This window comes from Copadichromis virginalis, linkage group LG15, assembly GCF_057382275.1.
Source record: "Copadichromis virginalis isolate Kocher_CV1m ecotype Utaka linkage group LG15, C_Virginalis_male_GT1.1, whole genome shotgun sequence".
Lineage (NCBI taxonomy): Eukaryota > Metazoa > Chordata > Actinopteri > Cichliformes > Cichlidae > Copadichromis > Copadichromis virginalis.
This window is the reverse complement of record NC_140632.1, coordinates 29,872,986-29,888,443: the sequence shown is the minus strand read 5'-3', so window position 1 is coordinate 29,888,443 and position 15,458 is coordinate 29,872,986. Positions and strand designations below refer to the sequence as shown.

General features: G+C 39.8%; 1 protein-coding gene across 4 annotated transcripts in view; it reads right to left on the bottom strand.

Annotated features, from left to right (window-relative positions):
* Positions 1-1,387: 1,387 nt before the first annotated feature.
* Positions 1,388-15,458, bottom strand: part of katna1 (katanin p60 (ATPase containing) subunit A 1) — a 30,075-nt gene continuing 16,004 nt past the window's right edge. For 2 of the 4 annotated variants that reach the window (XM_085432863.1, XM_085432864.1), the window contains exons 3-12: positions 10,278-10,443; positions 10,053-10,192; positions 8,090-8,285; positions 7,741-7,856; positions 7,429-7,534; positions 7,193-7,351; positions 6,710-6,836; positions 6,480-6,614; positions 5,832-5,958; positions 1,388-4,130 (exon numbers count right to left, since the gene is read on the bottom strand). In XM_085432863.1, coding sequence (XP_085288989.1) covers positions 3,932-4,130; positions 5,832-5,958; positions 6,480-6,614; positions 6,710-6,836; positions 7,193-7,351; positions 7,429-7,534; positions 7,741-7,856; positions 8,090-8,285; positions 10,053-10,192; positions 10,278-10,443 — 1,471 coding nt within the window. In that variant the 3' untranslated portion in view covers positions 1,388-3,931. Of the gene's footprint in view, positions 4,131-5,831; positions 5,959-6,479; positions 6,615-6,709; positions 6,837-7,192; positions 7,352-7,428; positions 7,535-7,740; positions 7,857-8,089; positions 8,286-10,052; positions 10,193-10,277; positions 10,444-11,721; positions 11,934-12,077; positions 12,264-15,458 lie in introns of those variants that run through there. The other 2 variants (XM_085432865.1, XM_085432866.1) reach the window with 2 other exon arrangements.

Genomic DNA, 15,458 nt, shown 5'->3' with positions numbered 1-15,458 from the left:
CAAAAAAGAATGACTTCATATAGGGAAAAATATATATCACATATGCAGGACACCTTAAACTAGTTTTTTAATTAAGCAGCAAGGCAGAACAAAGTCGGGGCTGTATCAAGACTCGAGGACTAAACCCCAATTCAACCAGACCCTGAACTGATCCAGAATTAAAACAGGACTACAACAGTTCAAAATCAGGACTACTTGGGATTTAACCAAGACAGAATCAGAACTAGATGATAGTAGCACTAAAAATCATCATAGACCTGCACTACACTTATGTTTTAATTCTACCAAACTACACTATTTAGATTGAGAAAAGTTTATAAAATTATTTGGCCTTGTTGTGCAAACAAGCCTGCATAACTTAATAAATGTAGAATTTGAAAAATTGCAAACCTAAAAAGAAACACTAGGTACGAGATACATGAGGACCTATGATACGGTGATACTTTAGGTAAACAACCATTTGACTAACATGTGTCTCACCTGCTCTTGTTCCATCTCTGTTCTGTCCTCATTCTCTCTCTCCCTCTCTGTTCCTCTCTGTTCCTCTCTCTCCCTCTTTGTGCTAATCAAATATACAGTTGAAACCAGATATTTATGTACTCTTCAGATCAAAACACAAACACTTTTTTAATTGTAACATCAAATCAGACTAAATGTTTATTTTTTTAGATTGATAAATATAAGAAACATATTTGTTAACTTTAAGAGTAAAGAGAGAAACTATCTGTATTTCTTAATTGTAAATGGCACCAAATTGTATTCAAACTTGAGCCACACTTATGGAGCTCCACAGTTCTTTTTCTGGTGTTTGGTTGACATCTCTTGATTTTCCCATTTCAAAGAAACAGGCTCTGTGTTTTGCCTTATATGCATCCACAGGTGTGCCACCAATTTACTCACATTGACTCTACTAACCTATCAGAAGCTTCTTCAGCTCAGAATGGAATCGTCTGGAGTTTTCTTATTAATTAACAATAAACTTAGTGTACATGTACTCCTAAATTTGATGAAAGTGATAAAAATAGACAGCTCTGTCTCTCTTTATTCTGACATTTAACTAATTCAAAAGATATTTCAATATTTATTTATCCAAAACAAAACAAGTTCACTCTAAATTGATGTTATACAGTAAAAAAATGTTCTTGTGTTTTCCATAAAGTGTATGTAAATATCTTGAAGGAAACGGTTTCCAGGGCCTAATCCGTGGATCGACTTCCTTCGAGGCGTGGACGTCTATCAGCAGAGAATGTACCTTCACCTATCAGCAGAGAATGTCCCTTAGTCTGTAACACAGTCAAATATATTCTCAAGTAATATTCAAGCATGCCATTCAGCGTGTTAGTACGAGCTCGGGAGCAGCTTGGGAGAACAAGAAAACAGAGACTGCTTTAGATTGTCTTCCCAAATTGACTCAACTTTATTCACAAGTACAACAGTTTATATAGAGGGTAAAATTCATGAGACAGCAGATTTATCAGTTTAAACCAGTACAGACCAAGATAAGGCAGCGTCTTCCTGCCCTTGGGTGAAGAAGCATCCTTTGTGTAGTGTATCAGTTCAGCTACAATTGTGATTATCTCAGCGACATATTTTCAAGGCACAAAACAAAGAGTTCTTACATTAGTGAAATCTGAAACAAACCATTTGGCCTCAACAGGCGTCTCCTAAAAGATTAAGAAACTAATGTAGCTGAGGGAGTGATCTCTGTGGTATTTCAACCTTGTACCAGCCTGTGATTCTCACACATCAATTCTTGGGTCAAAGAGAAAAATAACTAAAACAAAGGGGCCTTATTGAATGACAGAGTTTTCCTGTATAATGTCACTATAAAACAATATCCAGTAAATGCTACCATGGTACTAAAATACCTAACATATCTGGTTTAAACTGTGAATATACTGCTGTGTATTGAAGTTCCTCTTGTTTTGCATAGAAATATACTGAACAACATACAAAGCATAATATATAAAATACTACCAGAGTTTTTTCTTTGAAAGACGCTCCTTATGTCCATTCTTGTATATCAGTACATTACTGAAACCGATTTATTTAGCCGTGGAGGGTAACAACTGAAAATATGAAATAAACACACATGTAAGCTGAGACTCTCTAAAGAAACAGCATTGTTGTTGTTCGGCTTTTCATTTTGCCATTTGTTGATTCACTTGAAGAGCGAGTAACATAATATGGGTCAAGTGATCAGTTTGATATCAATCTTTCGTGATACACCGTCATATTTACATTATTTGTACAGTACGAATGCTTTGCTTTGGTACCTGGTCAAACTTCAGTTCTCCTCTGTCTGCCTAGCTCCGTTTCTCCAACAGCGCAGCAGCTGCCCCGCCCCGCTTACTGCCTGAGCTCGGATCATACCAATATTAGGGGGATTTATGCACAGTCGTAAATTCCCACAGTGTGCACTATGTGCTTCGAATATTGTGTGTAGTTTTTCGCTTTATACAGTTGTCAGTCAGGCATCTAACTATGAAAAAAAAAAATTACACTCCAAAAGACCCCGGGCTTCTGAAAAAACAACCCGGGCTTAAGCCCAGTAAGCCACCCCCCCGCTCTGCCACTGCCTGGAGGATAAATTAACTGTTACCACTGAATGCCCCCCCCCCCCCGACTCGTCTGACCCAAATCCAATAAAACACCCTGGGACATTTGGTTTCAGTCTATCCAACACCACCAGGCTGTACCTCAGACTGTGGAAGAGCTCAGTTCAGCAATCTGAAACACGCTGTCTTAAATTAGTCTCCCTCCCCACTCCCTTTAACCCAGCTACAGCTCATGGAGGTTTGAACAGCAGGTGGAGCCATAGCTGTGTGAGTGACAGACTCAGTCCAGATCAAAAGTTTAAGACAACTTGTAAAATAGCAAAACAAAACAAACAACAAAAAAATCTTTTTTCTTTTTTTTCTTTTTTTTTTTCTTTTTTTTTTTTGCGCCATGTGGTCCTAAACTTTTGATCAGCTGTAAAACAGCCTGTTTCAGTTTAAGCATTTTTTTCAATAAATTCCATGCTCAAAAAATGTTTTGTCTCACTCTCATTTCTTCTTGTTGGAGGGTGAAGCTCTACCTGGAACCTTGTTAAGATCCAACCATGCAAAATATGATTTATTTATTTATTACCATTTTTCAAGTGGTCTTAAACTTTTGATCGGGACTCTATTAAGGACACCCCCTCTCAGTAACATACAGATCCAAGCATAAAAAACCTGAAACAGAGCTTGCAGGATACAGGGGAAGTTGGACAGGTTTGTTTTGGTTGCAATTAAATGTGTGAACTCATCTGTGTGTAGATTTTTTTAAGCAGATATAGTGAGCAATAAATAAACTTGCACGTATCGCAATATAGAAATGGCTTCTTAGTTTAATGTTTATAAGAAAAAGTGTTATAGATCCATACGGTTTAAAATAAAATCAAGTGCAAAGTGAAAAGAACAACAATAAAGGGAACAACATTTGATTGGCTGGTTCTGTATCCAACAGATACACCAGCACAAAGACAATAAAACGACACTGAGGATAAACTAATAATATAACATGTTTGGCCTTTTACTATTAGTGTATTTCAGGAAATGCCGACGTTTTGTCAGTTTTTCTAATAGCTATATCCGATTTGTCTAACATTTTGGCAACATGTTCAGGACCAGTCAACTAAAATGATTAAGTCCAAAAATGAATTGTATCAACAATCAGCTCCGAGTTGTTCTTCTTTCGACACTCACTGAGATGAAAAGGTTTGCATAGCAACAACATGTACAAGAGTTACCACTTTTCAAGTGCAATTACGTTTGTAATAAACCTGCCTGCTGATTCAGAAATGTACTTGCAGCTCGATACACCAGAGCTGACACATTTCTCCAAGAAAACATTTCAGTTAGCAGGAACACAAAACCTTACACTAAGCTGCACACTTAAAGTTTCATCAGCAGGAGCCAAACTCTTCGATCCACTTTTCATACTTTTCCAGGTCAGCTGCAGAAACTGATTTGGACACTTTCCTCAGAGCGGACTCAAAGTCCTCCATGGTGGTGGGCATGTGCATCTCATCCCGGGAAATGTTGCGGATCTCCTCTGGAGTGAGGCCTTCGATCCTTCGCCTCATGGCCATCAGAGATGCGTCCCTACGCGACACACAACAACGATTTGTCAGATTTCACTTAATACTGTTCCTCACATACAAACCTTTAGGTGGGAATGTTAGGTTAAATTGAAACCAAACTCATGAATGTTTTCAGCGTGCATTATCATACTGCAAAATTGCACCCAGCTGTGGAGATTATTCTTGTTGCAGAGTCCCTTGCATCAGCGTCTCTCTTAGTCCCCAAGAAAGTGTTATAAAGCAAGCAACACAGCCAAAGAGTACCGTAACAGTCCACTAATAACTAACATCAAACACATATGGCTACCAGCACAACAGACTTTAACACAAGCTCACAAAATGATGTGGTTTCACATAGGAATGTGCTAGCCAGTCTAGAACACAAGAAACCTAGAATTAGCGAGGAAGCAACAATTTGTCCACGTTAGCCGCTAATTTATTATTAGCTAACAAACAGGAGCTTCGTGAGCATCAGCAGAGTGATCACGATTCACTCTCTCTCTCTCTCTCATCTGGTTAGTGTTAGCAAAAACTAGTTTTACTGCTAACACGGACAAATTGCAAGACATCTTATGTAGCAAAGTACCATATTTTTCAGACCATAAGGCGCACCGGATTGTAAGGCGCACTGTCGATGAACGGGTCTGTTTTCATGCATAAGGTGCATTAAGCGATACAAAACAGGCAGATAAGTCAAACTTTACTCAATTTATTCTTCTTGCTTCCTCCATTCATTAATGTTGAATTCTCTGGCAGCTGCTCTATTCCCATGTTGTTGCAGTATATTAAGGACTAACCTCGTATCTTGGACTGATTATCTCAGTTGTTCTCCTGACTGAAGTTTAGTCCGTTTACAGCATCCTGCCATGCTATTGCATTTGTTAACTTTTATCAAGTGGAAAATAGTTAGTGTTCATCCTCCAGCTTCACTGTGTTTATGTTACGCTAACATAGCTGTATCGCTAGGGATCAAGTAGCACATCATTATATACCAGATAGTCCAACTTCAGTAACCCTACAAAAGTCACTCCTGTTTAGTTTTCTGTCTTCATTTATGTTGGAAGTGATAACAGAGCTGTACGTTTAAATTTTTTCAGAAATCTCTCAGTCATGGTATATCACGTTTAGGTGGAAACTAGCGAGCTAACTTCCTGCGAACTCCATTAAATTGACTAAATTCTATTTTCATGGATGCCTGGATGTTAAACTTAATTGTTACACCTGGTGAAGCAGCAACGCTGATCCTTTTATTAAAGATGAAAGAATTTAGACAGTTTTTAACTCTCAGTGATCCTGCAGTGTTCGTTTGACTCTGGGACCTGAAACAGACAGAGTTTTTGACCCTGGATTACTCCGCGAGGCTCCTGACTACGGCAGCCGTAATGCTCCAACAATCCATCAAGCGGTGCAGCTTCGTAGCTTACCAAAGTTGTACTAAAATGTTTTTTGACAGATTTTTGAGCGCAGTGTACCACATAAAATCGGTTCGAGGTCAGTAAGCACAACCAGAATTCATACATAAGCAAACCGGATTATTAGGCGCACTGTTGATTTTTCAGAAAATTCAAGGAGTTTAAGTGCACCTTATAGTGCAGAAAATATGGTACTGCAAATACCAAGACTACAGTTCATTTAACTACCAGGGCCATCAGTAAATATCAGCAGTTATCTGGAAGTTATGCGTAGTGTATTCTTGAAACTTCATTTTGAAATATGCCCTGACCTGCACACGTTAGTGATGTCAGCTCCTGAGTAACCCTCCATCTGCTCAGCAATCTTGTCCAAGTCCACGTCGCTGGCCAGCTCCAGCTCCCTCAGGTTAATCTTGAGCAGCTCCACTCGCCCCTTAGCTGCAAACAGAGGGCCAACAGCAACTAGAGCATGCTTTCTGCTTCAGTAAATGGTCATTTCATCAGCAATATTTACACGAAGACAGAAGGTCATCATTTACTCAGCATCGTTAGCAATTTAGCCCTCCTTGAGAATATTTATGTTGGGACTATAATTCCATGTTGTACATTTCTAAATCAACATTTGTCAAGTTTAATTAACACAAAGCAGACACTGAACCAGGCAGCCTTCTGGCATGGTTATAAATGTTTCCATAGAACAGAAAGTAGCTTTAAAAAAAGCTGCATGTGCTGTCAGCTGTGTGCACTGTGCTTCAAATCAGTGGAATGTGAGGAATGTGGAGGCTGAGCAGCTGATGCTTGTCACCAAGTCGAGCAGTTATGATCCAATCTGTTATGATCTGTTATTAGTTATTGAAACATGCAACACTTTTCAGAGTTTAGAGTTGTTGGCAGTTTTCATTTTCAATAATTGCATTTCATTGCCAACAATGTGGAAATCAGTAAAACAACAATTGTACTTGAAGGAAGAGGAATGTAGATCCGCTTCTCCAGGCGCCTCCTCAGAGCCTCATCAATGTCCCATGGAAAGTTGGTTGCAGCCAGGACCATCACCATCTTTGATGGGTCGTCGTTCTCTGATGCTCCACCAACACCTGCGTAAAAACAACAACAAGACGAGAAAAAAAACCTGCCTCCATCAAAAGGTAAATATATCTAGCATGAATGGAAATAGACAAAAGTTCTATACCATCCATTTGCACAAGTAGCTCTGCCTTTACTCTCCTGCTAGCTTCATGCTCCTCTGAGGTTCCTCTGCGGCTGCACATTGAGTCAATTTCATCAATGAAAATCGTGGTGGGAGCATAAAAACGTGCCTGTACGGGGACACATGCAATGACTCAGATCAAGGACAAAAAAAAAAAAAAAAAGTGTATTATTTTTAATACTAAGAAATTGTTTAACTTTACACAAAGATTGTTATAATTGGTTCACAAAAATGGCTTAACTTAATATGAAAGCACGTTTTATTCAGTTAATGATTATTTATTAATGAGTGATAAATTCACTCTCAGAAATAAAGGTGTGTTAGGTGATTTCCATCCACTAGAGGGCTCCAAAACTAACTTACAGTCCTGAAAAATTAAAGGAAATACTACTACAGACAACAGAAACTAAGTTCAGAACATTCAAGCACACCAACAAACACAAAACTGACAAAAACTGAACTTACCATTTCAAAGAGAAGGCGAACTAGTTTCTCAGACTCTCCTCTGTACTTGGAGGTCAGAGTTGATGAGGAGACATTGAAGAATGTGGTTCTACATTCAGTAGCAACTGCTTTAGCCAGAAGTGTTTTCCCGGTGCCAGGAGGTCCCACCATAAGCACACCCTAAAGAAGAAAATAACATCTATGTAACAGGACGCATGTGATACAAGTGATGACACAAACTTGTGCTTGCACACTACCTTCCAGGGTCGTCTTATTCCTTTAAAAAACGCTGGCATCCACATCGGCAACACAACTGCTTCTTTCAGCAGTTTTTTTGCATCTTCCAAGTCTGCGATGTCATCCCTATAAAAACAGTTTAGACTGATGTCAGATGTGAAAACTCTCAGGGAGGCTGGTGTTCATGCCAAGAAAGATAGATAAACCTCTACAGGACAAAAAGGCCATTAAGTGAAGCCAAAGCAGACATACCAAAAACTACAGTTTGTCTAACGGAGGAAAGCTCAAAGACTACAGCTTAGTCATTCAAGGCATCTGAAACGTTCACCTACCATTTAATATTTGGATTTTGAGATATAATATCCCTCTCCAGAGCTTCCACGAGGTCTTTATCATATCCTGCCCCATCAAACCTCTTTGCTTCTTTCTCCTGGACATCTGATTTATTCTGAGAGGCAGACCATAAATAAGTAAATACAAATAAAATAACCCTTCCCAGTTCCTTGAACAAATCTCTCGGGGAAAAAAACCCAAACTGGAATGACAGGCTAGGTAGTGAGTAAACAGACCGCATGTGATACTGTTTGATCAGCAATACTTTGTGACTTTTTGTTATGTGGTATAATAGAGAAGGCTGTGACTATGTGTGCTGCAACTTGGAACCATCAACATATCGCTCACCTTATCGTCCTTTGCTTTGCCAGCAGCCTCCTTTGGTTCCTTCTTTTCTTTGCCCTTGGAAGGTCTGCTTCTGTCGCCGTTGGCCCCTCGGGGCAGGTGTCTCTGCTGGGCCTTCACAGCCACACTCAGGCGGTTGTTTGCAGGTTTGCTGTCTTTGTAGGGGTTGGTAGGACGTCTGACAGGACAGGGAGAATGTCTGTGAAGAAAACAGGGATAAGACTATCAACTGCAACCCCTTAATGTCAACAGGTGTTAAATCATTGAAACATTTACATTCTTTGTGAATCAGCTTTTGCCTTAGTGCTTGGAGCACAAACCAGACAGAACCGTATGATTGATCGTTTTTTCCCCCCCTTAAATATTACTGATCTGACACCACTTCGATTATTCTATCGGCCAATAGCCAACTAAAGAGCTTAATATCATAATCTTTCATTTAAAACTAGCAAGACCAGACCAAACTGCCACAGCACACAGTCAAAAAGCCAAAGGGGAAAAAAAAGGCTGAGACACAGTCCTGCATTTGAAGTTAATGCTACTCTTTTTTTTCCCCTCTAAACAAAAACAAACATTTATTTAACCAGGATGTAAAACTCGTGAGATCAAGCATCTCTTGTGAGAGTGTCCTCGGTGATGATGATAATAAGCTAGCATGTTTTTTTAAGCATCATCATTTGCACTAGAAGCCAGACTCTCAGTCCAATCTGCTTCTCATTTTGAGTCAAGGCAACCTCTGCGAATGAAAAAAGCCCCTAAATGCCAAAAACAGTCCCATTAAACAGCCAACGTTACAGTTTTTTGTTGGGCTTTTTTTTTGGCACAGACATGTTTACAGACTGTACAAAAACAGATTTGGTCTCTTTGCATAATTTTCCTCTTAAAAAACTAAAATCTGTATGGTGGGTGAAATGGTTAGAGGCAGCTGTAGCCAAATAAGACGGCGTCCTTTGTGGTATCTGCTATCAAAGACGTTTGTGCTTCAGTTTTGCTGAGTGAAATTCCAGTATTTTATAAGACAGCACTGATGTGCAGATATCTGTGTTACAAATATACAGTCTGCTAATTACCAGATAACTTAAAACTCACTTGAACTGGGTGGGTGGAGTGCTATTTATTGTGTATAGCATCGGTATAAATAAAATCACACAATATTAGAGAAAGAATCACAAGAATATGTAAAGGTTCTCAGTCATCTAGGTCATCGCAATCTAAGGAGCTTGGAAAGAAAGAGTCTGGACTTCTTTAAGCTTCTTAACAGAGAAGCTGATGAGATGAGAGGTGAAAAATCTTCAAGAAACTTAAAGAAGTCCAGACGCTTTTCTTTCCAAGCTTCTTAGACAACCATACAAATCACATGATCCTCTGTGAGTAGTAGTCAGAGATGGTGTGGTAGAATAACTTCCTTTTAACAGGAAGAGACCTCTGACAGAACCAAGCTTAAGGTGGAGTAGCTATCTGCCATAATCTGCTTGTGGCAGATAGCTGCTCTCATCCCAAAAAGGAAATTTCTGGCTTTGATAAAATAAATATATACATTTTTAAAAATTACTAATGTTGTTCAAAATGGAGCATGTGGCCAAAAAAATATGTTACAAGCATACAAGCAACATAATATAAACTATGTTGCAAAAGTTAAAAAAAATAATAAAAAGGTGAATTTTTCAAGAAGTGCATCTCTGACAGTTAAAAATACACAGTTTGAGGTTTACCAGCCATCTTTCTGGAGGGCAGAGCAGGAACAAATCAAGCTCACAGAGGCTTACAGAGGTTCACTGATCTCAATCATATGACTACATCATGACTATTGTTCTTGGCTTATTCAACAATTGCAGTTCAGAAAACTGCAGAATTGCACCAGAAGCAGATATGTGTTCACGAAGCATCGGAATTTGTAGCATATGAAATTTCCTAAGCAACGAATAAGCAGAAAATAATACGTGTATGTAAATAGCCAGTGCAGTACCTCTGTTCCACATGCAAAGGTCTCATTTCAAAATCATCATGGTTACTGGGTTTAACAGGAGCTGTGTCCAACTGAAAGTTCCCCAGAGTTGACATTATGTCCTGAACTTGTTGATTCTCTTCGATGATTTCCTGCCACAGCTGAGAAACAACCACAGGTGCATGCATAAGAAAAATTGGTACCGGCTCCTCATATGATCAGATAAAAGATCAGCACTACATTTACCTGCTGCCACCTCTGCTGGAAACTGCTGTCTCGCAACGTGTACGCATATTTTTTGATTTGTTCAAGCAGCCCATGATAGAGAACACTGGCTGAGCTGTAGTTTCCCAGCAAGGCATATTCACGAGCCAGTTTCAGATTCTCACTAATTTCCCGTAGACTCATACCGCTGTGGAAACAGACAACAGGTTCACAAAAACTTATAACGCTGACTGGTCAAAATGGGCATGCTGCTGACAGTGAAATAAGGAGTGTTGAATAACTACAGCGCAGACAGAGATTGAAGTTTTAAAAATCTTACCAAAAAACAAAAAGCTTGCATTCACCTGGTGTAATCAGTAGAACATTTTCTCAGGACCATTTGAGGAACTACCCGTGTTCCTACTAGAAATGCAGGCAGTTTCTACATCAAGTACCATTTTTCTAACAAGGTCTAGTTTCCTGCCATTGTAAAAAATAAATTTAAATATTCAATTCAATTTTGTTTATATAGTGTCAAGTCCTAACAGCAGTCACCTCAAGGTAAAGACCCTAACAAAAATACAGAGAAACCTCAACATTCAGAGGACCGCCTTATGAGCAAGCACTTGGTGACAACGGGAGGTAAAAACTCCCTTTTAACAAAAAGAAACCTCCTGTAGGCCCAAGCAGGGGCAGTAATCTATTGAAAGTAGTTGGGGGTGATGGATAAGGAGGTAAGACAAAAGACACAGTGTGAAAACGAGTCAGAGATTAATTAAATGCAAACTAATGTATAAACAGACAGTGAAAAGAGGAGACAGGTGCCCTGTTGTGCTTCAACACAAAAACATGAAGCTACTGTAAAACTAACAAATTGTAAAGATCCACTGGTTTTAGTATTACTGCTTTCTTCTTTACTTTTTGCCTTAAATTCTTTTTTCTGGTTATTCTTTGTTCTGATACAGACTGAGGTTTGATTTACTCCCTGAAAAATAAACTTTTTGTTTTTCCCAAAGGGCCAGAAATAGCAGGACATAGAATGGAATAATGTCACGCAGACTTATTACCCGAACCACTGTTCATGCGGACTGAAGTGCTCATTTTGAGCCTGGAAAACACTACAGTGACCTTTTTGAAGTGGCATATTACAAGCCATAAGGTCTCTATTACGTACTAGAATCATTACACTTGTTAAACAGATATTTTATATGCATTTGCATTTTTTACTATCCAGATTATCTGGACATAAATACCTAAACTTTAATAGCTGGCCTTAAAATACCATCTTGGTGCTAGTTCCATTGTCAGATGGCCCGGGCACAACACCTATGTTGTATACAATCTATGAAAAATACCCAAGAACATATGTAGTGCCATCTGGACACTGCTTTATATAAGAGTGATACTATATTTACGACACGTGCACAGTTTAAAACATGTTGTCACATTCAGCGAAACATACGTAGTTGACAAGTGTGACTAGCACCTCTCAGCTGAAGTTGTTTCTCCACAGATTAGACGGAGCCTCGCCCAACTATAATCTGTTAAAGGCAAAATGCGACACTCAAGTCCACACGTACAAGATGCTAACGTTTCAAAGATGAGAAGAACAGCTCCTTTGTTCGTAGGAACCTTAATGTTAGGCAAGATAACTAAACTAAACGCTAGTGTACGTTTGTACGCGGTAGTGGTGACGTTAACGACAACCGACGCATCCTTAAGTTTGAATTTCAAGCCGGCTGGCTGGCTTCTCTCTCTGGTTCAAACTGTAAACGCATCGTCTTCGCAAAACTTGATGAACACAGTTGCTGAAACGACACTGAAACAGCTTTTGACACAAACCTGGTGTAAGTCGCATTTATGCTCAACTTTTCCTAAATGTGGCCGTGGTTCAGAGAAAGGCTGCTCACAGAATCCATCGGACTGGGAAAATAACTACACGATCTGGGGACATTTGTAGTCCAATTCATGACGGAAGTTTGTCACAGCGCACGTTGCGTATGCAAACCAGCTAGGGGCGAAAAGTTTTGAACTTCCGTTTTCGACCTTCAAAATTAAAACGTCAAACGTTATATGGACGTAAAAGCACAAAAAACTAAACGTAGAGTTTCCTGAAAAAACAATAACGTCACTACGACTACAGTGAATTACTCGCCCTAACTCGGTCATCTTAAGTAAGGCATAATTTTTTAAAAAGTTCCTTCTGACGAAAGGCAACCATCAGTTATCTATTAACATAAAACATTTCTGAATATTCCTGCTGTATTTTTTAAGTTCACTCTTTAGGGGAGCAGTGGTTGGCACTGTTGCCTCAGAGCAAGAAGATCCTGGATTTGAATCTGCTAACCTGGAGTCTATCTGTGCAGATGTGAGTAGCTGGGCTCTCTCTGTGCGTTCCTCTTCTTCCCAAAGGAATGTGACTCTAATTTGTGAATATGGTAAATGGCCTGTATTTATATAGCGCTTTACTAGTCCCTAAGGACCCCAAAGCGCTTTACATATCCAGTCATCCACCCATTCACGCACACATTCACACACTGGTGATGGCAAGCTACATTGTAGCCACAGCCACCCTGGGGCGCACTGACAGAGGCGAGGCTGCCGGACACTGGCGCCACCGGGCCCTCTGACCACCAATATGAGTGTGTATAGTTGTCTTTCTTTGTGTCAACCTGGTGACAGACGTGAAACCTGTGCCCCGTTGTTGCCCAATGACACCTGGGTTGGACTCTTGCCACCTTGAATTGAATATGTTGGATTGTGTGTCCACAGGTGTTTGTACTTTGCGTCGTAATAAAATGACGGTAAAAGGCTCCGCCCACTTCCTATCAATGTCTTACCATGCAACGACTCTGTGAATGGACTGGAGAAGTGTAGTGGTAGAGTCCTCCGTCAGGAATGAGATATGTGTGTCGACTTTTTATTCTCCCTTAAAATTATTATGCCATAACGCTGCACAGAGCAGCTCTGCTAACAGAATACGCAGAAGAAAAATGGACGGACCTTTAATAAAGATCTTCATATTTTGGGCGAGCACGTGTACTTATACCAGGGTTTTAATAGTTTTGCAATTTTCATTAGTTTTTATTTTTATTTAGTTTTGACTTCAGATTTTCAATTTTATATCAGTTTTAATTCGTTTTTACCAATTGTTTGCTAGTTTAGTTTAGTTTTTATTTTTTTGAAAATCCTTAGTTTCAGTTTAGTTTTGATTAGTTTCAGTTATAGTTTTAGTTGTGTTTGCAAAAATTAAGTGTAACAAAATCCCAGTTTCGTCATATCAGTCATTCTCTTCTGCTTATTTTTTGGGTATGTTGCTATTCCAGCTACCATACCCTGCACCCTACACAGGTCGCCTATCTGTCGCAGGGCTAACGCGCAGAGACAGACAACTCACATTTCCACCTATGGGTTCTTTAAATAAATACATACAGGCAGACAAACAACCATTGATACCAGGCAACTATCCATCCATTCGCTTCCGCTTATCCTTTTCAGGGTCGCGGGGAGCGCTGGAGCCTATCCCAGCTGTCATAGGGCAAGAGGCGGGGTACACCCTGGACAGGTCGCCAGTCTGTCGCAGGGCCAACACACAGGAACAGACAACCATTCGCATTCACTCGCACATTCACACATAGTGGCAATTTGGATTATCCAATTAACCTATCCCCACAAGTTGCATGTCTTTGGACGGTGGGAGGAAGCCGGAGTACCCAGAGGGAACCCACGCAAACACGGGGAGAACATGCAAACTCCACACAGAAAGACCCCGGCCTGATGGTGGAATTGAACCTTCTTGCTGTGCGGCAACAGTGCTAACCACCGTGCCATGCTGCCCTTACCAGGCAACTATAAAATGTATATCTTGGCCCCAATGAGACTATTAACTCTTGCAGCACCGGGTGTTCGTAATTTTGGTTCAAGTGAATTGATAAACTTTTTGAAGGCAATTGACTCAGAGTTATGTAGATATCCCCGTCCTGTTGTCTCGGGATGCATCACGCTGCCTTGCCTGGGGTTAGCTTCTGTTTTCTGGCTTCTGTTTCTGGGGATGAGGGTTGAGTGTGCTCCCTTACCTTGAGAAGGTAAGGGAGCTCAAGCCTTCTTGTGTGAGCTTTTCAAGTGCACTTTAAGGTTTGTGGGATTTTTTTTCCCTTTAGAAATGTCCCTCATAATTTGTCTCTTTCCACTACAAGACACTTGCTTTATCCAAAACACAGTCATATTCAAAGTAATCCCAAATTGGACTCTGGCGCTATCTCCCGACATGATTCTGCGCGTGGACGGAGCAGCAACACAGACGACTCGACTAACGTACTGCTACCTGCTGGCATAATGAGACGGCAAGAAAAAAATCTGGAAACTAAACTTCATTTTCACCCTTGACTATTGTATGACACGCACACATCAATGAAAACTAAACACATTTTTGCTATAAATTCAGTTAATTTTAGTTAGTTTTCCTTTTTTTTGTTTTTATTTTTTATTTCAGTTAACGAAAATGTTTTTTTACTTCTAGTTTTCGTTAACGATAATAACCTTGGATTAAACTATGATAAACTTAACTTTCAGCATTTGTATTACTGATGAAAATGTTGACAGGGAAGACCCAAATACACATGTTTGTAGTTAGTTAGAAAAAAAGGCACTTTGACTACAACTGAAAAATGAATGAATATTCCTGAATATTTACAAGAAGACAACTCAGTAGCAGGGAGCCAGCAAAGAAAAGAACAATAGGTACAGAGATACTGAAAAATAAATTACAATCAATTCACGATTTACAGATCAAAGTTGATCTATGAAGGAACAAAACACATGTAGTTTGTTTTTTATGTGGAGAACGTCATCCCGCATGACTGATTTATTGGTGGCTTAGGCTGTTGGACATTTGCACCTTAGAGAGCTCAAGGAGCTCAGTGACACCCTAATCCAGATCTGGAAAAAGATCCCCAGGACACCATCCACTGTTACATTAGGAGCATTCTCCAACAACATCATCCCCAGTGCCACTCATGGGGGAGAGCACATCATGTTTGAGACCGTTCTGCAGCTGCCATCCTACCTCAGAGCCGGGGTCTGTACAAGGAAGAAGGTTCAGCATATCCACGACATCTTTCCAGCTGCTCATTTCACAAAACTATAATTTTAGAAACCAACATATTATCAAATATCATAGTTTCTATTTTGTTTTTCAACAAGAGGTTTGTATACTCCTGTTTT